General features: G+C 38.8%; 1 protein-coding gene across 1 annotated transcript in view; it reads right to left on the bottom strand.

Annotated features, from left to right (window-relative positions):
• Positions 1-333: 333 nt before the first annotated feature.
• The window catches only part of PREX2 (phosphatidylinositol-3,4,5-trisphosphate dependent Rac exchange factor 2), a 186,144-nt gene continuing 163,240 nt past the window's right edge, over positions 334-23,237 (bottom strand). The window contains exons 38-40 of the mRNA XM_086464959.1: positions 12,387-12,489; positions 5,540-5,607; positions 334-379 (exon numbers count right to left, since the gene is read on the bottom strand). Of these exons, the coding sequence (XP_086321085.1) occupies positions 334-379; positions 5,540-5,607; positions 12,387-12,489 (217 nt within the window). The remainder of the gene's footprint in view (positions 380-5,539; positions 5,608-12,386; positions 12,490-23,237) is intronic.

Below are 23,237 nucleotides of genomic sequence, written 5' to 3'. Positions count from 1 at the left end.
TTGTTTTGAAGCTGTTGGCTACTCCTATCATGTGACTGAACAAGACACATCAAATGAATCTGATTCCAGTGTAAAATTCCCAAGAAAGATTCCTGTTCTACTAGTGTAAGGTTGGAGTGCACAGATTCCAGAAATGCTTTTTTTTGGAAGTTATTTTTCAAAGCCAATAGAGAATATTTAGAGTATTTCTTTCTTTATCCTGAGTAAAGGGGGGGGGGGGGGGGGGTATTTATCAAAGCCCCAGACAGATACTGCTATAGTGCAGTTAGATTTTGTCATATAGTCCCAGTATCCTAAAGGCCATTATTGGATTATTTTCTGTAGCAGTTCTCCTCATTCTTCTCCAACCGGTGGTGGTGGTTGGCACAGCTTGTATAATCTGACAATGACAAAAAACAAAGCAATTGTTATTCTGAGAGCTTGGTCATTTTTAAAATGGGTAAATTTAAGGAACACAAACTAAATTTAAGTCTTCCTGCACTGCAAAACAAGAGCTACTGAACTCAGTTTAATAACATTGATATAAAGCCAGTAAAATCTTATTTGTAAGCATGAATGTTTACATTGAAAGTGGTATCATTAAAACACACATCTATAAGCAGTCTTATTGTAATGGGTTTGCGTGGCAAGGTTTTGGTAGTGGGGGGGTTACAGTGGTGGCTTCCGTGAGAAGCTGCTAGAAGTTTCCCCTATGTGAGATACAGCTTTAAGACGGACCTGCTGCTGGCCAAGGCCGAGCCCATCAGTGACAGTGATTGCGCCTCTGTGACAACATATTTAAGAGAGGAACAGAAAAAAAAAAGTTATTGCGCAGCAGTAATTGCAGCGAGAGGAGTGAGAATATGAGAGGAACATCCTGCAGACACCAAGGTCAGTGAAGAAGGAGGGGGAGGAGATGCTCCAGGCGCTGGAGCAGGGATTCCCTTGCAACCTGTGGTGAAGACCATGGTGAGGCAGGCTGTCCACCTGCAGCCCATGGGCGGTGGAGCAGATGACTGTCTACACCCCGTGGAGGGCCCCCACGTCAGAGTAGGTGGATACCTGAAGGAAGCTGTGACCCCGTGGGAAGCCTGCACCGGAGCAGGCTCCTGGCAGCACCTGTGGCCCGTGGAGAGAGAGAAGCCCACGCTGGAGCAGGTTTGCTGCCAGAGACCCCGTGAGGGGGGCTCACGCTGGAGCAGTCGGTTCCTGAAGGACTGCACACCATGAAGGAGACCCACGTTGGAGCAGTTCATGAAGAACTGAACCCGTGGGAAGACTCATGCTGGAGAAGTCGTGGAGGACTTTCTCCCATGTGGGGGACCCCACATTGGAGCAGGGGAAGTGTGTGAGGAGTCCTCCCCCTGAGGAGGAAGGAGCGGCAGAAAACAACAGAGTGATGAACTGACCACAACCCCTATTCCCTGTTCCCCACCTGCACCATTTGAGGGGGAGGAGGGAGAGAAATTGGGAACGAAGTTATGCCCGGGAAAGGAGGGAGGTGTGGGGGGAAGGTGTTTTAAGATTTGGTTTTATTTCTCATTACTCCTCTCTCAGTTAATTGGTAATAAATTCAATTTTTCTGAAGTCGAGTCTGTTTTGTCCGTAACAGTAAATGCTGAGTGATCTCCCTGTCCTTATCTCGACCCCACAAGCCTGTCGTTATTTTTTTTTTTCTTTCCTCTATCCAGGTGAGGAGGGGGAGTGATAGAGTGGCTTTGGTGGGCACCTGGCATCTGGCCAGGGTCAAACCACCTCACTTATAAAGACATTCTAGTTTAGTCAGGTTTTCATATTTCTGCACTAAAGAAATTCTGGAGAAAGTGGAGTCTCCACTAATCCAATTACCAGTTGTTGTTCTGAATTTCTAAATTGGAAAAGCTGCTTGGGGAATACAATTGCCTCCATTTTTGTTTTGTTTTCGCACAGTCGACCTCACTCTAACACAGTTCCCTATAACACTGATGCTGTTTGAAAAACCTAAGACAGATCTCAGACACATGAAGATGAAGATTTTAAACTCTCTCCCCCCTGGTTCTACATGTATGAAGTCAAGATCAGTAAGGTTTTGTTCAAACGGCTACCTCAGTACAGATTGAAATAGCCACTCCTTCTATAAAGGCTTTTGAACTTCTATTAAACCCTTTTGCATGGACTTGGTTATTAGCAATTGTTTGAAACTTTACCCTAACATTAGGAATACTGAAAATAAACAGCAATAATTCTGACCTCAGGCTCCCTGTTCTGTAAGTATGTCCAGTACACAGTATATCTCCCTTGCTACCACAGCAATTAGAACCAGCAACAGACATGATCTCATCTGGAGATTACATATTTTCCTCAGTGAAAGTGTATCATTGAAGGAATAACAAAGAGAAGAGACCAAGTATGGCATGGGAAGACGAAAAACTACCAGCAGCCAAAAATGAAGAGACAATGACACAGCATGTGCATTAATGCATCAATACTTAATAGGAAGAATCTCTGATACTGAAATGCCAAAGCAACAGAAAGAGCAGGTTTAGTAGGTCTGGCTTGGAGAATCATCCAGTGGCTTGGAGGCTAGGGATACAAGATGGTCAGGGTATCTGAGTTTTCCAAGTATATTTTGCAAATTTGCCCACTAAACATCACATTAATTTATACGACTATTTTCACTAACTATAAATTTCAAAATAATACTACAAATCAACACAGAAAATAAAAATCTGTACATGTGGCTGGGCTCTGCAAATGATTCAAGATCAATGAATGGGCTGGTGCCTTCCTGGCATGATACTCAGTTACTGAAATTATGTAAGGCACAGTGCGTATGCCTGCCCCTGTGAGTACTGAAAGCCTTTTCAACATCTAGGCACATCTTGTCAGAAAAAGCATCCTGTGCCTGTGCAAGAGCAGGGCAGCATAGCTGCTGTGCTCTGATTTCAGTTCCCTTAGGAGTCAAAACCCACGAGACACTGACAACACACAATGGCTGTGGGCTAAATCACTCTTCTCTGAATCTCATTGGAAGCGATTATCAAGCAGTATTCTTTCTGGATGGGGAGCATCACTTCTGTCAGCCAAACCACAATTGCAAACCTTCTTTCAAGCCTCCACCATCATGTGTTCTGAAGATCTCTGGGCTCTTCCACATTGTCATTGGGCAGATTCAGAAATGTGATCATTTAAGGTCACATTATGCGAACACCAATATATTTTTTAGGAGCCATATATAAGCCAATACACATATATCTCATATTTGTATATCAATGAGAGAATAAGATGGCCTGCCAGACAAGTATGTAGAGAAAAATAAACAGGAGTTGAGTTATTTGATTCTGCTGGTGTACTAAAGCCGTAATATTCAAAGCTGGCAAAAGACAGATAAAATTAGTCAGAATCTCATCTAAGTAATTGCAGTATGGTTAGTTCTTGAAGATGTTTTAGCAAAATCTCATTTCTATGGAATGATGTGCAGAAAAGCTCAGCCCCAAGTACCAAGGTCTGTGTATTCTTCAGGTTAAAATGATAATCATTAGGATTACTTGTCTTCAGAGCAAGTGATGTAGTAGAACACTGAAGCAAATTAATAACAAGGCAACATAAATCCCTAAGGAGCTATAGTTGCTGAAGGCAGCGTAAAGCAGAAACAGCCTGTTCTGGGTCAATATATATGGAACAACTATTGGAGATGGTACAAAGAGATCAGCTGAGAAAAGAAAGGAAACAGCGGCAACTGCAGAGAACTGAGAACACTGTCAAGTGACGTTAAATGGAACCAAATGTAATACTAAAAATCTTTTCCAGGCAAAGAACTGAGAACCCACAGTATCATTTACCTATACATCAAAATTATCACTCCTGCTGATGACTATTCTGACTTACGTGACTTATCTCTCTAATGGGAAACCAAGTGCCCCAAACACTGAGTTCAATGAGGTATTCCTGTGACGTTGCTGTTGCTGCTCACTGGCAAGCATGCTGGATGCGTCTGTCTATTCTGTGTTCTAGGAGCTCTCTCATCATTTTTCTTTGGCTTTTCATTGCTATGTTGTGGGAGTGTCAGCTGGAAAGAGGCGACTTCTCTCAGCTGATGCAAAGCCAAAGAATGTCTCACAGCTAAGTTTTTCTTTTTAAGAACTTAGATTTTTCCTTTATCAGAAAAGCTATGAATCCAGATACACGGTCTGTCATGTAGAGGTGGGAAAAGTTCAGTTTGCAACAATTCTTTTGCTGTCTCCAGAATTATGTCATGAAGGAGGAGTTCATTTAAGGCCAAAACTGTAGTGTTCAAAACATGAAAAGGCTCCTCACAGCTTTTACTACAATAAAATGTTATTTTATGCTTTAGGTTCCCATAATGCAGAACAGTTGGCCAGGCAATTTTGGTCCTGGATTGCCTCTAATCATCACTGTGAGAAGGAATGCCCTCCTCTGCTGGTAAGGGCCATGACTTTGTTGCTGATGGGCTTCCTCTAGAATCAGTACTTTTGCTGGATCTTATTTCATCTCCTTTATGGGGCATGCAAGATGCACGTATGCTCCAACAAATGCTGCTACTCAGCAATTGAACAGCAGCTGATACTCAGATTTACTCACACCTTGTACACTGAAGGTACACTCCTTTTCTAGAATCAGATCGAGCACAGGCATGGAACAATGTGCAGTGATTTATTACAAACAAATTATGAGCAGTAGCCTGATTCCCTACTGGGAGAAACTGGGACACCTGAGAAAAGGGGAGCAAATTGTGGAAGAAAAAGTTCCTGAGTATTAGTGGTCAGAACCTAGAAGACAGTCTTTCTGCAAGGCTATGGATAGCTTATGTGTTCATTCACATGGTTACTTCTCTCAGGTATTGCTAATTCCCCGTTTTCTCACTGAACTTTAAACACCGCAATGGATCTGTTACGTATTCCACATACCTGTTTAGCTCATGTTGTTAGTCAACAAAAAACATTATGTTTTAAACTGGTAAAAAAAGTTTAAATTAGAGCTGGATTAATAAAACCACTTTAAAATACAATTACAAACATTGTTGCTTGGTTATTTTCATTTGTAAGTATTGTGCTTGTTAAGAAACATTTCAGGTACCTGCAATCTATCCCAGCATTATAAAGCTGGATAAATATAGTACAGTAACGTTTTCATTCTCATGGATGTTTCAGAAAGAGACAGACTACATCATCTCTAAAAGCAACTAGGACATGATTTTGCTGAGATACTGCAGTACAGTATTTCATTAAAATGCAGTTATGGATTTAGTTATGAATATTTACCCAAAACCACTAAACATAACAAGTGATTTCATAATTAATGTGAAATAGGCTTCATTTTTCCAAAATGAGCACATTTTGAAGTGCTACATAGCTTGAAATTCTGCAACTAATTACTTTAAAATTTAAAAAGTTTTTTAAAAAAAGTAAAATTGTATGGCTAAGAATGTAATGGACTTGACATTAAAAGCCAAATCTTAACAGTGCACAATACAGTCAATGTTTAGTGTAAGCTTTTGAGCAGCTAGGACAGAATTTGGCACAAACGAGACAAAATCATGGTCTACGACACAATCAGTTACCTTGGGACAGACTGTGGCGTTCGATCCCTCACTCCTAAATTCTTGGCCGTATTTTGTACTCTCGCACCCTGTGAAAGAAAAACAACAGTTTTGCTTCATTTATTCCAACATGATTTAGAAAGTTTTCTGAGCTTTCTAGATGAACATAACTGTTGATTACAATTAATTAATACATATGCTCCATGTCCTGAAACAACTCTCCTAAGGTGGGGAACAAGTTAAAGCAGTACATTAATTCTCAACACAGAGAAATATGCAGAAAATAGACAAAACCTTTCCACTTGTCATTAAATAAATGTGTACATATATATATATATCTTACTAACATAAAAGACTTCATAAAAAATTAACATTTAAGGTTTAAAACAATCCAAACACATCTTGTTTCAATTTGTTTGATAGCCCTGGAGATATTCAGAACTCTCCTGGATGCAGTCCTGTGTAACCCACTCTAGGCTAACCTGCTTTAGCAGGGGGGTTGGACTAGATGATCTCCAGAGGTCCCTTCCAACACCTACCATTCTGTGATTCTGTAATTGCATTCTAGTTAAATCTAGAAAAATGGCCTAAATTAAGGCACTAAGTTAGGATTAGAAAAATACAGGTCACGATCTTCCCTTGCAATCTGGTTGGAAGGGACCTCCTGAGATTGTTTAGTGCAACATCTCTGTTTAAAGCAGTACCAACTAGAAAAGCTGATCTCTCTGTACCAAATTGATCCTTTGAAAAACAATAATGAAAGTGGGTTTTGTCTCACTGACTCATGCAGTAAGGCAAAAGTGGATAAAACAGGCCCAATGTTCATACACCATGATAGTGAAAAATGCACACTCTTCTGCAAACAAGCTAGCTTAGACATATGAAAGAACTTAGTAAAATTTGTTTTTAAATGATGAGGTCTACATTAATAATACTCACTTTAAAAGCTAAAGTAGTCATCATAAGAAACATCTGTTAGATTTACAGTCTCTTTATGTTTTCCGACATTTTAAAGAAGATGGAAACTACTTGTTCTGTCTACAATACATACACTGACTCTCCCTTTAGTTCTTCTGTACTAGCTAAATTCAGGACAAAATAACAGAGGACAAAAATGTATAATCTCAGAATTCTCACAGTGAGATCTTAGATTGGTGTGAAACACCAAAGATAAGTTACATTGCAAACAAAGCTGCAATGGCAGCTGCACATGATGTAAAAGTGAGGTTATAATCATGGACTCGCTACACAGAATAAGACTAGACCTTGCATTTGACTGAAATCTGGGACCCGGGTAATTGAGAAGGTATTAGTTCACTGTTATGCACTCAAACGAAAGATGAAAAAGGCCAGCTGGCTACAACACAGGTTCTAGGAGTTTATGTAAATCAACATGTGCCACAAAAAATACTGTGTCCTTATATTTCTCTTAGAAAAAAAACCCAAACAGTAGTAAAGATAGAGAAAATGGCTAGAGCACCTACAAAACTGAAGGCAGAATACAAAAGTGATTTTACTAGCTTTACATCTAGCTCAGTAAGCTTGTCTTCAACAGTTGCAAAAGACACATGACTACAGACCATGACAAACATATGTCTTTCCCCAGAAACTCCTCCAGAATTCAATCATTAGCCACTCAATACTTCCTCTGTTCAGCAGCGAGTATGTATTTAATCAATTTCAGTGATTCTCTTCTTTTTCAACTCATCTTGAACCTATGAATAACTGCATCACTAACCTCCTTGTGGAAGGAGAGTCACATCTTGGGTACAATATTAGCTTGTGTCAAGAACCACTGTTTTCATTTGGTTTGAATCTGCCAGTTTCATTTGTTGCCTTTGGTTCTGCACTGGTGAGGAAAACGGTCAGTCCCTATCTGTGCCACGTGTTCTTTAAACCTCTGTCATATTCTCCTTCACTCATGAAGCTGAACAACCCTACATTATTTTGTCTGTGTCTGTCCTGTCTATAAACCATTCCCAGCCATTGACCTTCTCTGAACCTTTTCCATCATGCTATATCCTTATGGAAGGGATTGGAACATCAGGTAGTTCATAACGAAGAGTCACGACAGCATGATTTCTACTTTCATCTACCCTTGCCTAAACCATAACAAATTCTGATTTGCTTTATTGATAGCTACTGAGAATTGAGGTGATGTTTTCTATCACATCTATCATATCCTGGGGTCTTGAACATGAGACATAATGACACAGTCAATTATTTTGAATGTGAACTTAGGGTTTGGGTTTCCCCTGTGTGCATCACTTAAGAGTTATCTACACCGATTTTCACCTGCCATTTAAAAAGAAGCCTAGCTCTATACAACCATATAATTTATTGTTTAGCAGGAGAAAAAAAAAACAGATTCTTATTTCTTTTGAGAAAAAGCCCCTAAGAATTATGAGCAGCTTGCTACATGACATCTCTTTGTCTCCACTGAGAACCATTATACCATTTCTATGTCAATGTACTGGTAATTTGTACTTCTCCAATGTTATTCTTAAATCTATAGAGCAACGTAAATATTGTCATTGTTTGTCTCGCATAGACCTAAGGGATAGTTGTGCTATGTGGCTTCACAATGCTTCCCTCTGCATACCAGAGCTGCCAGAGCACTGGTGAAAGATGTCAGCAGCTCTGAGGAGACACCACCATCAATCTGGACTCTTATATATAAACTAGTATTCTCAGTGCCATGAGTAAAAAGGATAGGTTTATTTTCAAGCTAATTTAAGGATAGCAAGAACCAGTCACATAAAGAAAACATATTCTTTTTATGTCCTGCTCAGAGAGTTCTAAATCAGTACCATTCTTATAAGAATTATTCAGAATGTAATGCCATTATTATACAAAAAGGCATGGAAAAGTGATTACTCACTTAAAAGGCATGACAAATTCTCTCCTAGCCTTTTCTATTTATCAGATTTTTAGCTACCTTTCTTCCTAGGAGCCCTGTGCCCTCCTGCAGCTCCTTTCCTAGGTCTCTGTCCTCCCCACACTTTGCTGCATCCTGAAGACACACTCCTGTCAGGATGCTGTACATAGTGTTTTGTGGGTACAGACATTTACACAAATAAACATATAAATATACATGAGTAAATAAAGTACTAAAAGATAGTTGGGATGTTTTACCAATATTTTTATTTTTAAAATCAATCTAGACTGCATGAGCAGATGAAAACCAGAAGCCTCTTAACTAAACCCATCCCACAGACCCAAGTTCATACCAACTCTCAGAAGTTGGTCTCTTTTCTTTAGTTCTCACAGAACAGGTGCTTGTGAATACCAAATTATAACTGACAGGGCAATTACTTCAAAAATTGTTCCAACAATACAGTCAGGGCTATTAGGAGTCTTGTTAAACATGATCACGATGTCATTCAACTTAAAACGAAAAAACAACAACCTACTTCCAGAGGTCATACATTTAATCAGGTGTCTCCAGTTATGCAGTATCAGTGTCCCAAACTGGAAGAGGTATCAGCTTCGAGCAGAGACAATTTCCCCTTGTGGAAAGCTGACACTGGTAGGAGATAACATTGCTGGCTTCTCCAGAGTAACAGATGGAATTGATGTCCTTTCATTTGCCCCTCCCTGTAGCCAATATCTTTATTCCACAAAAGATTTAGTGTGTAAATGGGCTAAGAAAGTTTTTGGTTTGTATTTTATATTTAAGTCAGGTAAGAGACACGTGTATCGCCCTTAACTAAATGTTCTGCATCAAACCCCAAGAAGCTTTTTCTTCTCTGCCCCAAGTTTTATGGCCTGCATTATGCTCCTGACAGTTAAATCCTACAGAGAATTTAAACATTAAATCCAGAACAGGTTTCTAGAAAATACCATAGGGCACTACTGAAATTACTCCAAAACATTTAGAATTTAATGGAGTGTTATATTTCTACCACAGAACTCCAAGACTGATTCAAAATTACAACAAAAGATTATTACTCTATTACATGCCGTAGTGGTTTCCTGTAATAGGAAGAATATGTGGAAAAAAAAGTCTGGCTTGATATACTAGCAGACTTTTTTGCAGCGTCTCTGGGTGGTATTGAGATATTGGTACCTTTAACAGCTATTGATCACCTGCTGTTTTACTTCAGAGAACATAGCCTCACTGGAGGCTTCTTTCTACATCTCTATTTGAGCAAGTAGTTACAGCTGCTCAAAACCGTGCAAGTTACTATCATTTTGTCTTTCATTTTCATTTAATAAACTGCAGAAGATCTACGAATTAATCAGCATTTTTGAAAACAGTCTAGAACTGTACATCAGAAAGAATGACAGAATACATCCTACAAGCAGACTATATTGGGTTTGCATGGCAAGGTTTTGGTAGCGGTGGGGCTACAGGGGTGGGTTCTCTGAGAAGCTGCTAGAAATTTTCCCCATGTCTGACAGGCTCCAAGACGGACCCACTGCTGGCCAAGACATCAGCCACAGTGGTAGTGCCTCTGTGATAACCTATTTAAAAGGGGGGTAAAAAAACCCTGTGCAACTGCAGCCAGAGAGAGGAGTGAGAACGCGCAAGAGAAACAACTGCAGACACCAAGGTCAGTGAAGAAGGAGGGGGAGGAGATGCTCCAGGTGCCAGAGCAGCGATTCCCCTGCAGCCTATGGTGAAGACCATGGTGAGGCAGGCTGTCCCCCTGCAGCCCACAGAGGTCCACAGTGGAGCAGATAGCCACCTGCAGCCCACGGAGGACCCCACGCCAGAGCAGGCAAATGCCCAAAGGAGGCTGTGAGCCCATGGGAAGCCTGTACTGGAGCAGGCTCCTGGCAGGACCTGTGAAGAGAGGAGCCCAGGCTTGAGCAGGTTTGCTGGCAGGACACTGCGGGGGACCCACACTGGGGCAATCTGTTCCTGAGGGACTGCACCCTGTGGAAGGGACCCCCGCTGGAGCAGTTAGTGAAAACTGCAGCCTGTGGGAAGGACTCATGTTGGAGAAGTTCAAGGACTGTCTCCCATGGGAAGCACCCCATGATGGAGCAGGGGAAGAGTGTGAGAAGTCCTCTCCCTGAGGAAGAAGGAGCAGCAGAAACAATGTGCGATGAACTGACCACAACCCCCCATCCCCCTGTGCTGCTGGTGGGGAGGACGGAAGAGAAATCAGGGACAAAGTTGATCCTGGGAAGAAAGGAGGGGGGGGGGGAAGGTGTTTTAGGATTTGGTTTTATTTCTCATTACCCTTCTCTGATTTGATTGGTAATAAGTTAATTTCCCCAAGTTGAGTTTGTTTCACTCGTGATGGTAACTGGTGAGTGATCTCCCTGTCCTTATCTTGACCCACAAACTTTGCACTATATTTTCTCTCCCCTGAGAGCTGAGGGAGGGGGAGTGATAGATCGGCTTCAGTGGGCAGCCAAGGTCAATCCACCACACAGGCATATGCAAAACTCTACATCCACATTTTTTCATTGCAAAATACCCAGATCTGCTTTTTGTCTAGAACTTCAGGAGCAGACATAACCTATACGTGCAAGTTTATCCTCATACAGCAGTAGCTTTCTTTTCAAGCCAAGTTAAAGCTGTAATTCCTGAGAAGACCTACACGATCTGATTCAAGAACCTTGAGGGTATTTATTCACCACAGAAACTTAACTTATGCACCAAATAAAGTGAAAGTTGATATGAAAAGGAATAGACTAATTACTCTGATGTATCCATGTTAGGCAGCAGCACACTGATCAGAATCTATGGCTTGAGAATATCTACACAATTGCTTTAATAAACTAAAGGTTTGACTTAGCATATGTGTATTTTTGTCTACAGCAAGTTAGAAGTAAAAGTACATCTGTTTAATCATTTTCATAACTAAACTGTGATTGCTGCAGAGAACATGTAGCAAAATTAACAAAAATAATAAAATTAGATGCAAACTAAAACCCTGAAATTATGACTCTTGTCTTATCTCTGATTAATTGTTCCCATATTTAATTATGTTTTCTTCACTTCAAGATTGAGTGCATCCAGTATCTTGTTTATGCTTTTGTCATAAGGTTGAAAGCTACCACAGGCTGGGATACATGTTCCATATGCGCACAGAGTGATTAAGCCCCCACTCAACCTCTCTTTGATCAACTGAGTAGGTTGAGCTCTTTAATCTTCACTTCATAAGCCTTGTCTAACAACCTCGGGATCATTCACGCTCCTCCTCTGAACTCCTTCCAAGATTCCAACACCGTTTTGAAAGTACTTATCTGATAACAAGATATTCTAGGAAAAATTGTGCCAATACAGTAGAGCATATTCCCCATTTTCAGTTGGTATTACCTTTTAATCCAGCATTTTTTTGTCATATGTTAGGACTAAGAGTTCATGTTGAGGTGGTTATCTATCTACAACTACTTTGAAATAAGCACATTGTTCTCAGGAATCTTTCCTGGAAAGTTAAGAACCACAGTATTTATTTCTCTCCTTCCCTCCTACACTTCTTCCTTCAGTACGAGTCACATTTTATTAACCATAGTTAATAACTAAGTTATTTTTATGGATAATATATATTAAAATAAAGATTGTCTTACTCAACAGACTATTCTGATATAAGGTGATGCCATAGCAGTTACTATACATAAATCATTAAGTACAATCATAACCCTGTAAAAATTATGATCCATTTACACACAGAGAGAAAGCAAGCATCTGGTCAAAACCAACCTGTTTCATTATTTTAAAAAATCACACACCTTTCTGCCAACAATAAAGGAAGGGAATTAAAAAACCCAACAAAATACACTAAGAAAGCGCACACAGACATTGCACATTAAGACAAAGGTTAAAAAATGCTTGGCCAAGTCATTCTTGTTTGATGATAATACATCTTGTTAAGAAAGCTCAAGATCTTACCCATAGCGAACATCTTACCTGTTTGCGCATGACGTCTGTAGCTTGCATGATATAGCGAGGAGGTAGCCCATGGCTCCGAGCCAGAATGATCGCCTGCTCCAGGGTAACGCTCAGAGTGCAGCTGCAATGGAAGGCAGAAGTCAGCTATCTGCTAGCACTGATCTCCTTCGAATAACTGCTTTTAGAGCAATTATCTTTTTCAAAAAAGTTATAAATAAAAAGATGACACAGTAGACTTGTCCCCTATCCTTCTCTCACCCATGCAGGCATTAGCCTGTGTGGGAGCTGCGTGAGAACAGTGGCACGATCAATGTGATCTAACAAGTGAACCTTTATTTCCGTGTTTCCAGTGCAATTTATAACCCTCGACCACACCCAATAAATACTGATTGGCTTCATCCCAAATAACAGCCCATGGTCCAACCTGACTGGCCACATCGCGAGTCATGTTCAAGTCACGTTCACAAATGTTCACACCCATCTTCTTCAAGAAATTAAAACTGCGTCATTAATGGCGGCTGTCTCTTCTCCTGCACCTGTAAGATGTTCATGCCCCCTGCACCGGAAGCTGTTTATGCTTTCAGCAGTTCTGGTACGTCCCAGCTCAGATTCTCTGGAAAGGCTGGATTGTTCACATGTCCCTTATTTCATAAATGTCCTCCCACAAGCCTGGACACTAAAATGTTTCTTAAGTGGAAAGACTGAGTGTAACAAGTGTTCCTGCTGACTTACAACCAAATGCATTTGCCTTGTTTTGCTGTTGTTTACAAAAAAAAAAATTAAAAAACCAACCACAAAATAAAAAATAATTTTAAAAAACCCACCAAAACCCACAACCCAACTATGGCTTGGCAAGTGCATGAGAGAGTGACAACCCAAGGAGAATGTATTTTTATAATTGTATAAATCCCTTTCCAGCTGGTTTCTGTACATGTTATCTCTCACCCTCCACTGTTAATGCAGACCCTAGCTTTAGTACCAGGATCCTGATCTCTTGCAATTAATTTAGCTTCACTACTCTCATGGCACATTACTGCAGTTCAGTCCAAACGTAAGAGACTTTTATCCCTTTCAAGAAAGAAAATAAGCAAATAGGGTATTACTTCAAATAAACTGACCTCTCCTACTCTGTCAATCTTTTTCAAGTAAACACCTGAGGATGAAAACTGATCATGGTACCACATCATAATGAAAAGGCTGTAATTGCTTTGTCAGCAAAACCAGGAAAGTTTCAGAGCCAAAGACCTTGCTGTAGCAAAACCTGCCATCACACCAGACAAGAAGCAGTGGGGAAAGTAATTTTGGACACGTCACCCAGTTTCAGTTGTCACGGTGAAGACAAGGATGGATACTTGGTTTCTTATACACTCAAGACCAAAGCTGTAGAAGACTCACAGATAAAGGCAAGAAAACCAAGTAGAAACACGTACTTTTTGGAAAGCACATGTTCGAGAGCTGCTATCACCCAAGAGGTGAGAGTGGCCCCATTCTGCACTAGCAAGCTGCTCGGTGATTGTTCTGTTCACAAACAAAAGCACTGTAATAATCGAATCTTTTCAACCAGAAAGATGAGGTGTATAGAAAATGATCCCTCAGCAGAACCTGACAAAAGCTGCATATTTCAAGTTCAAATAATACAAATAAGACACATGGTTATAATATACTTTTGAGTAGCCTTTTGTCAAAATCCTGACCAAAAGATTCTGCATAGTTTACATTATGCACACAGAACAGACAGTATGTTTCAATCAACACTCATCTTGCTGAGCAGAAGATCTGTAGGAGGAAAAATGCATGTGCACTTATTTACTTACTGAAAAAAACCCAAAACCCAACCCTGACATGTTTTAAATAATGCTTCAGTAAATTTAAGGATTGTATAAAGTTTCACAGTAGTGACTGTAGAAGATACTAAATTTGATCTGTAGCTTTATTAATGGCCTTTCGTTAAAAATTTATAAGCGAAGTGATTTTCTTTGTTAATGAAAACTTTTATTCTCGAGTTTCATGTATACATTGACCTCAGAGTTAACTTCAAGGAAAAATCTGTTAATCTTGCATTACATGTTTGATTAAGGTGCATAGTAATTAGATATTCAACTAGAAATTCTAAACACTGTATTTTCATCTTGCCTTCAAAAGGTGAAATATGGCACAAATAAAGTACACACTCATGATATTTGCCAGCACCAAAATCTAAACATCTAACCTTCAAGACCAGACTGCAAAGGAAGCTTTGTCCCATTGACAATGGGGAAAAAGCAAAAGTATCTGAAATCTAATTTGACAGGTGTAATCTAAGCCAGAGAAAAAGGGTAAAAAGTCTGTGTGTAGGTATAATAGAGGTTAATGGGCTCAAAGTACAGCTTTCAACCAAGCAGTTACTGAGCCAGCTTTCCCATAAATGCCATCTTCCTGGAACCCAAAAGACTGAAAGAACAGAAAAATCATATTCTGCATGCATGACTCAAAACTAATAAAAGAACCTCCTAAATGAAGGTCAGTTCAAGAATTAGGTGCAAACACTAATGTAGTGATTGGAAAAGACTGCCAAACTGCTCCCTATCCAAAACAGGATGAAACGGCTGGTGATCATGGACATTATGAGCCATCTACATTTTGACAATGCCAACCGTGATTCAGGAATAAGGTTGCCAAGCGTGTAGATAAAGACATAATCAGAGTAGGAAAAGCAGAGACAAAGAGTGAAATAGCATAATGAAGATTTTTTTAAGAGGCTACTATGGAGGTAAGCAACTACAGTACAATCTTGAAACATACAGGCTAAAACCGAAGATCTCACCTCAAAGCAAAAAAAAAAAAAAAAAAAAAAAGAATAGTAATTCTAAGGATAATATTTTTAATGTATCCTAGGAAATTAGTAGTTAAGACACTCAAGATGGCAGCAGTGATGATGTTAACTATTACCACACCTCTTTAGTAAGACATACTACATTTGAGGTGAAGGCCTACAGTAATGCTGGTTAGATACATCCACTGGTTCTTTTAAAAACATTCTTACTTATTAACATATGTTAAAAAATGTTGAAACAGCATCAGTGGCATGACTGCATTTCAATATTCTATTTCATTAGAGATGCAATTTAATGTCACTACGTTTTGTGTTTCTCTTAAGGCATGTAAAAGGTCCAATGATCGGCAGAATTAAATATAAATTATTGGTTATGGCTTTTATCGTGTGATTATGAAATAAGGTTACTATTTTCTAAATACAAAAACCAACAACACTCAAATAGCTTTATTTTGGTTGAATACCGAAGCAATGAGATGTCATCCTCTAATAAAACTGATCATATGAACCTTCCACAGTGCTACACTGAAATGACTCACTAGTAAGCATGTATTTACGTGCTGGTGCTTCCTCCCAGCTCTTCAAATATAGTTTTTTAATTACTCCATATTCATTATCACAAATGAAATTGCCCTGGAAACCAGCTGTGAAAGAAACAAATGCACACACAAAACATCATATAGTAACATGGAAAAGCCTAACTGGAAGTACCTCAACAATAGGGATGCCAAGCACAGAGAGCTCAAGCAAATGCAAATTTAAACCAATACAACTTGTACAATTTTATGAAACAATATGAAAGCTGGGAATTCCTCATATGGTAAGACTGTTCTGGTGGTCTGAGCAAGGTTCAATATCAAGGATTGTCAGGAAATACGTGCAATATGTAATAATCCATCCTTCTCCCCCATTTAGAGAGCTGATAAGCAGCTGGCGTTAAAGTTTACAAAGCAATTTGGAAGCAGTTCTGACCACTGAAAGTATCTGGTCATTGGGATGCAATCAGACCAACCAAACAAGGAAAATATTAGGGGAAAAACTCCTTCAGTGCTCCCCTAACATTCTGTTATGGGCAGCAAATAAATCCCAAATCTGTATATTTTACAGTGTAAACAAATCAAAATCTGTTCTCACTCCCTCTCTTTTCTTCTAATCCCTTCTTTTATGCCAAAAAAACAAAAGACTCAAATTTATCATCTCAGAATTTACGTCAGTTAGAATCACAAATTCCCTGCCTTGACAGATTACAGCAGCAAGGCAGCACAGACATTTGGCTTTCCCAGCAAAACAGGGCTGAGAATTCCTCATCTCACCCATTTGGTTTCCAAGAAACAGAAAGGGCTGCAGCTGCTCCCAGCCCCTGCCTGCTATCCCCAGTCGCCCATCAGTCATGACAGTATTGATGTGAAGATTAAATACAAACTTTCAAACATCTTCTGGATCAGACCTGAATAAAAGAGGTTAAATCATTTTCTATCACCAATAGTCCATTTGTTTCTGACTGGATATGATTTTTACTAAAGGGCTGCAAACGAGCTGGATAGACACACATCTACACTGATAAATGGAGTTGTAAAAGAGGAAAACGGATTGAAGTTTTCTAAGAAATGAATTACTTCATGACAGCTTGTTTAATGTCACCTGAAAGGAAAAATAATTTGAGTTCATATACACTACCTACAGAGCTGCCACTCAACAAATGGTGTATCTATGTCATCAGACTAAAAAGAATCTAAATCATTCAATTAATTCTCAGGTTTCAATTAGGATTCCAGCCATCCTACATTCAAAGATGCATCAAAACATCCCTTAAGAAAAATGCCCTGAATAGAAAAGATGATGTGAAACAAATTGGTTTAGTAGATACCACAGCCAGAGATGTCGAAATGAAATATGTTCTGGCTATGTGAACAGGAAAAAAATATGAAAAGGATGCACGTATGCTTAGTCTAATTAAAATCTAAAGCTTCTACTCAACATGTAATTTAATGCCAATATTATTAATTTAATTACTTTTCTTTCCATACACCATAAGTGAATCATACCTACATTTGACCACCTTTTAAACCAATGACCTTATTAAGTAGTCACATATTTCTGCTGTCATTTAAATTAATGCTATTATGTATGTCAGTGTATGTATCAATTAAAACCTTAGTACTAAAGTCAGTAATTTTTCGACAAACATTTTTTTGAGTATTTCTTTATAACTACAAGTGATGGCTGGGTAATATGTATTGATACTGATGAGTAACCCAAAGAAGAAAATAGGCCATAATAAATCTAAAAAAGGAGGGAAGATGCTGTTCAGGACTATAAGAAATAAGCATAAAAAGTATAGACAGGCCTAACTCGAGACTCTCCCACAATTTCTAAGCTGTTCTCATTGTGAGAATATGTCTCCATGCAAGTAAAATTGAAGTTTGCATTCTCTATGCCTATATACTGAACCTTTGCTGAACAGAATTTCATCTCACAGGGACAGGGATGTTGAGCCAGCCAATAGGCATTAGAAAGAAAATGAACAAGAAATTCATACATTAAACTACAGTATTGTATTTTACAATTACAGTAAAACTCTGCTGGAGGTCAGGACTTTGGTTCAGTCCCTTTATGAACCTTCATGAAGCCAAGATGTTCCCAGTGTGGAAAGACCACTACTTGAAAATCAGCGTTGGACTGAACCTGTCCACTGAAAGTTAGTTTAAAACTTCTGTAATTTTTTCCAACATACAGAAAACCATTACTCTGCATGTGAAATGTATTTATTCCATTATGATGGTTCAGTAATCTTAAACAATGCTTCAGAAAGTAACTATCTGTGGATACCACACAGAAATGAATAGTCCATGGTTAAGGGGACACCTGCCTTTTATCCCTTAATCATCAGCATGCACAGGTTTCCTTCACGAGAGGCAGCACTGTGATTATGTAGTTGTGCAAACCTCAAAATAAATACATTCCAACTCTCTTATCAGGAATACATCCACCATCCCATGACAGGGCAATCAAATTCAGCTCTACCAGGTATTTTCAAACACAACCTACCAACACTTTTCTGACTTGCTGAAGTAGATGGCATGAACTTATGAAGCTAGAGAAGCAGTCTTGCGAGGTAGGTATACATTAGCCATATTTCAGACCTAACCTTAATGACTTTTTTAGTTTTAATCAGGTTTATTAGACTCAATATTAGTAATTTTTAATCCTGAAGCATGAAACATCCAGCTAATGATGATTTTTTTCTGTAGTTTATTTGGAAGATTACTATCATTCAATCTGTTTCCAGGAATAAAATGTAACTATTCCACCTTCCTTAAAATAGAGAGCTGTTCAAAGTAGAATGATAAAAAAAAACCCGAACCAAACAAAAAACACCACTTCTTTTCACTGTACATCTTCTGTCAGTGTTAAAAATCCACACAGAGCATCTTTTCACGAACATTCTTCCTGTAAGATCTTGCTACCTTTAATCAGCTGGAAATGTTGCAAGGAGGCACTTCCACCATTAAATATTCTGTTTGAGGAAAGAACAGCATTTTGAAAACATTCAAAGTATCCCATGCCTTTTCTTCGCTCATTCTCAGTCATACTTGCAAAAACAAACAAATAAAAAATCTAAAGTCGACTGAAAGCCAAGTTTCAGCCATTATCTCTTGTTCTGTGTAGAAGTCTTTCATATTAAAGGCTTCTTCCCACGTAAGCAGGTAAGTAAATCTGCTGGAAAATTGAAATTTATTTCCTGTCATTTAATCGTTCAGGTTATTCACTTAATTCTCTTCCACCTCAAAAATTAAAGAAGATTTGAGTAAGGTTTTGATTTTAGATTGTTTGAGAGGATCTATTCTATTCTTGTTGCAACGTAGCATTTTTTGGTAAGGAAGAATCAGATTCTCTCAAAGATCTGCACTGCAGATAAGGCAATACTGCCGAACTGAAGCGTGAGAGGATGATTCTACAGAGCATGGTGATTGAGTTGTGTGTCAACCCTGCTACTAAACGTCCATAATGTTAAAAAGAATCCAAATAGGAAAAAAGAGAACACCTTGAAATCCATACTAGTAACAACTTAGATCCATCTTATCTGTCTCAGTGTGTTTTATGCACTTCTCTCATTTTCAGATTGCATTTTGAACGAAATAGCGTCTCAGAATTTAAAACATGCAAGAGAACTCCAAGACTATAGTCCTTCATGTACGTATTAGAAATATCAAAGCAAAAATGTACCAGATTGCCTATGAAAGGCAAATACAGATCAAAAAAAAATTATCATCACTGTAGAAACAGTCTATTTGTGCTGTCTTGTTTATTTTTTCTTAAAGCAAATTCTCACATATTTAACAATTACATAACTGTTTTCAAATAGTAACCAGCTCAGAATGAAATACTCTATTATCCTAAATTATTTTACGAAAAAAAACATTTGTTTATGCCTCACTAGGTAAAGGTATCACAAAAATACACTAATTTTAGACAGACATAAAACCCTTGCCATTTAAAAAGTAGAAGGGAATCTTGACTAACTGGGAATGTAGCAGGACTAAAAGCACAGTTTAGACCAGAAGGCTGGAGAGGAGCAAGGATTAGTTTTTCAGCCTGTGCTGACCTGCCTCCCAAAAGTAGTCACATCGATCCCAGAATGCCTTCTTATTGCAGAGCTAATAGCCAGCCTAAATACAGCTGCAAAACTTCAAGGAGACTTTTTTTGTACACACAATCATTTACCTCAGAACTAAATTCCAACCTAAAAATTTCCAAAAAAATCTAAAAGGAAGAATTCTTACCATAAAATTTGTAAAATATAAATTCAGAGTACCTATTTTTCTCTCTGTTTCATTTAATTCACAGAAAAGCAGCTGGCCATGATGGACAGCTTGTGGTGTTACTCTGCTTTGCTATGCGGAAGATGGAGCAGATTTAAACTGGATTGCAGGAGGTGTGCCAGCTACAGGAGACAGCATCATCAACCCTTGGCAAAACCTGCCTCATCATTCAGCCGAGCATCTGCCAGCCGGAACCCCACTGCTTGAAGGATGGTGACACTAAGGAGAGACTTTCTAGAGGGGAAATTAAAATTCAGAAAAGTAAATAAGACAGTGATTTTTCTGGAGTTCATCAAGATTAGAAAAGACTTCTTTTCTCTTGTTCCTCCAGGAAATGCAAAATTTTAAACAAACTTGGGACTTGTTTCATTTGGATGCTTTAAATGATTCCTTTGAGCCTGTAAGGCCTATGGCTCCCGAACAGACTTCTACAGCTGCTGCACCTAATTTCATTTTGGCATGGAAAGAGGCTAGGACATGTCTGTGCAGTGCAGTCTTGCTCTTCTCCCTCAAGCAGGAGCTAGCACCATGATTCAATAAAATTTAAAAGTACCCTTCACCTACATTTGTACAGAGTGCTTGCAACTTCAAACAGAACAAATACAAGTAAAGCAAGCAGAGCATTGTTTACAGGGTGACAACCAATTGGCAGGCAGAAATGTGATTCTGGATGATAAAAAAGGGGAAATCAAAATGCAAACTATTGATGTCTTGGACTAATTCAGAGCTCTGTTCCTGATGTGGATCAACAAAACATGTTCGCTTATGATAATCTAAGGGGAGTTTGTAATATTCCAATGGTACTTCGGACAGTGAAGGTTAAAGGGACTTATGTTTCCTCATCCTTGTTTTTCTGGTGATCGAAATATATGTGAAAAGAACTGCTGTCGGAAATAGATACAGGATTTCAGGCTCTAATGTAAATTGGTAAACATATTGTCATAATAAAAATCAAAGCAAAGCAATCACCAGCAATTCAAAATCCTCAGCATTATCTTGGATATAGGGATGAAAATACAAACTCTGTCAAGCTGTTTTAGCCTACTGCAGTGTAAAAAGCAATTTAACATGGATCACAGAGAAGTCAGAAACCAAGATACTGATGATCCAGAGATCAGCAATCACTTTCAAAGCAGACAAAGCTGCTGTTTCATAGTTCTTGGCCTCTTCTGCATTGGACTGCCACCCAGTGCCTCCTTCCCAAGCTATCTGGGATTCGCTTCTGTTTAAGAGGAGAGGCGGCAGAATGCTTCCCTGTTCCCTGTTGACCCATGACACCTAAGTTGAGAAAACACAGAAAGGACTCTTCAGTCAGTTTGGTAAGAAATACATAAATTGAGTGAGAGAAGGTTCATATGTATTTTTTTTTTAAGTCTATTAAACATATCTAAATTCTGGCAGATTAATGGTTTGCTCAGTTCCCACTCCCGAGGAACAAAAGAAAGCTGCTGACCAGCAGAACATCCTTTACTCTTCCACAGATTCTCAGACATTCTCTCCCATTAAAATGAGGAGTTGCTAAAAGAAAGCATACAGGAACCTTGCTCCGAGTCAATTATGCTTCATTTTTAAGCTTGCAAGACTGGTAAGTGAAAAATACACTTTCACTTTTAGCATGAACATAGATAATTCACATCTTTCCTCCTTCTGCATCCATAGTAGCATCTGTAGATAATACCAGTTTTCAACTCATTTAATACCTGCAGCATAGCATTAAAAAGCAGTCTTGAGTCCTTGGTCTGGGCCTACGAAGTGTGGATTTCTGCAACTGATTGCAGTCAAGCACTTCACAGCATTTAGTTTCTAAGAACACAGGCAGACAGATACTGCCGAATACAGGCAGGGAGAAATATCTTCTTACTGAAAATCAGTAGCTTGAACTCTGAAGAACTAACTTACAACTTAAACACTACTACTTTGCAAGATTATCCGCCCTGATTAAATTATATTCCAACAAACAGAAGAACTAAGCCTTCAAGATTGCAGGCAACAAGCAAAATCATCTATGTCTATGGGACTCAATCACATCCAGCATCTTACTCTTCCCTCTTCTATCGTCACAGGATTTCATGGTACTGCAAGATGGTTTCATTCTGTAGAGCAGCAAGAGGAGTAAGTTCACAAAAACATAGCAGAATTCAGCAGTAGAAATGTTGGGAACAAAACTCACCCAGCAAGCATACCAACTGGAGACAAAACACACTTTTTATCTGGGCAAAGGCAATTTCAGAATGCCAAAAAGCAGAGCCTACTTAGTGCTTGTCTGCAGAGATACGGCCTAGGGAGGCCAGAAAGAGAAAACAGCACATGAAGTGTGACTTCAAATTCTAAGAAAAAATTTCTGCATCCATCCAGTTTGTATGCACAAGAGCAACTTCAGGAAACTGTGTTAAAACTAACTCCCTCAACTTTTACCACTCCAAAAAATAATAGCATAAGAATCCCTCCTAGTCTCTAAATACATCAGTTTTCTTCTGAACTTCTGGAAATTCTGGGCAAAAACTCTTAGAGTACCTACAAAATCTCAAGTAATGCATTCCTTTTTCCTGGAGGGCCTATCTTAAAAAGTCTCTAATAATGCCAAGTGTTGATGTTTCTTTCTCTGAACAGATGGTAGCCACCAGGGCAGCATTAATGCACCAGTAACCATTATCTTCTACAAAAGCTAAAACGGACTCGCTGTAAAGCAGAACTAGTCATTCTTCAGAGAAAAGTGTTTTGCACCTTTACTTTATGCAAATAGGTGATCTTGAATCCTTTGACATCTAGATAGAAACCCACACACAACACATTTAAACCCCATTCCCATTGCTCATAATATACTCCTGAAATCCAGTACGTTGGTTTTCTAATATTTTGCGAGTTTTAAATATATTTAAATAGACATTTGACAGTTTATACTTTGAATTTGCCCTAGTTTTGAGCAGAAATTTGATTAATAATTTAATTTAATCTAAGAACAGCTCACAATTGGAATACAGCATACCACCCCTTATTCAATCACCAAATTATTCTGAATAATTTGGAACCCACACACTGTGGGGTAATAGTTTATTTGGGCTATTAAAATTGCTCTGACTTTATTCTTAAACTATAAGAATTTTTAGCATAAATATACTTGTAAATTCATAATCCATGAAATCATAACGAAACCAAGAGGTAGCCTTTTTCAGCTTTAAAAAAAAAGGCAGAATTAAGCTCAGTCTTTTCTGATCACATGAAACTGAAACCAAG

The sequence above is a fragment of the Leptosomus discolor genome, chromosome 5, assembly GCF_034619465.1.
Source record: "Leptosomus discolor isolate bLepDis1 chromosome 5, bLepDis1.hap2, whole genome shotgun sequence".
Lineage (NCBI taxonomy): Eukaryota > Metazoa > Chordata > Aves > Leptosomiformes > Leptosomidae > Leptosomus > Leptosomus discolor.
This window is presented reverse-complemented; position numbering and strand designations above follow the sequence as displayed.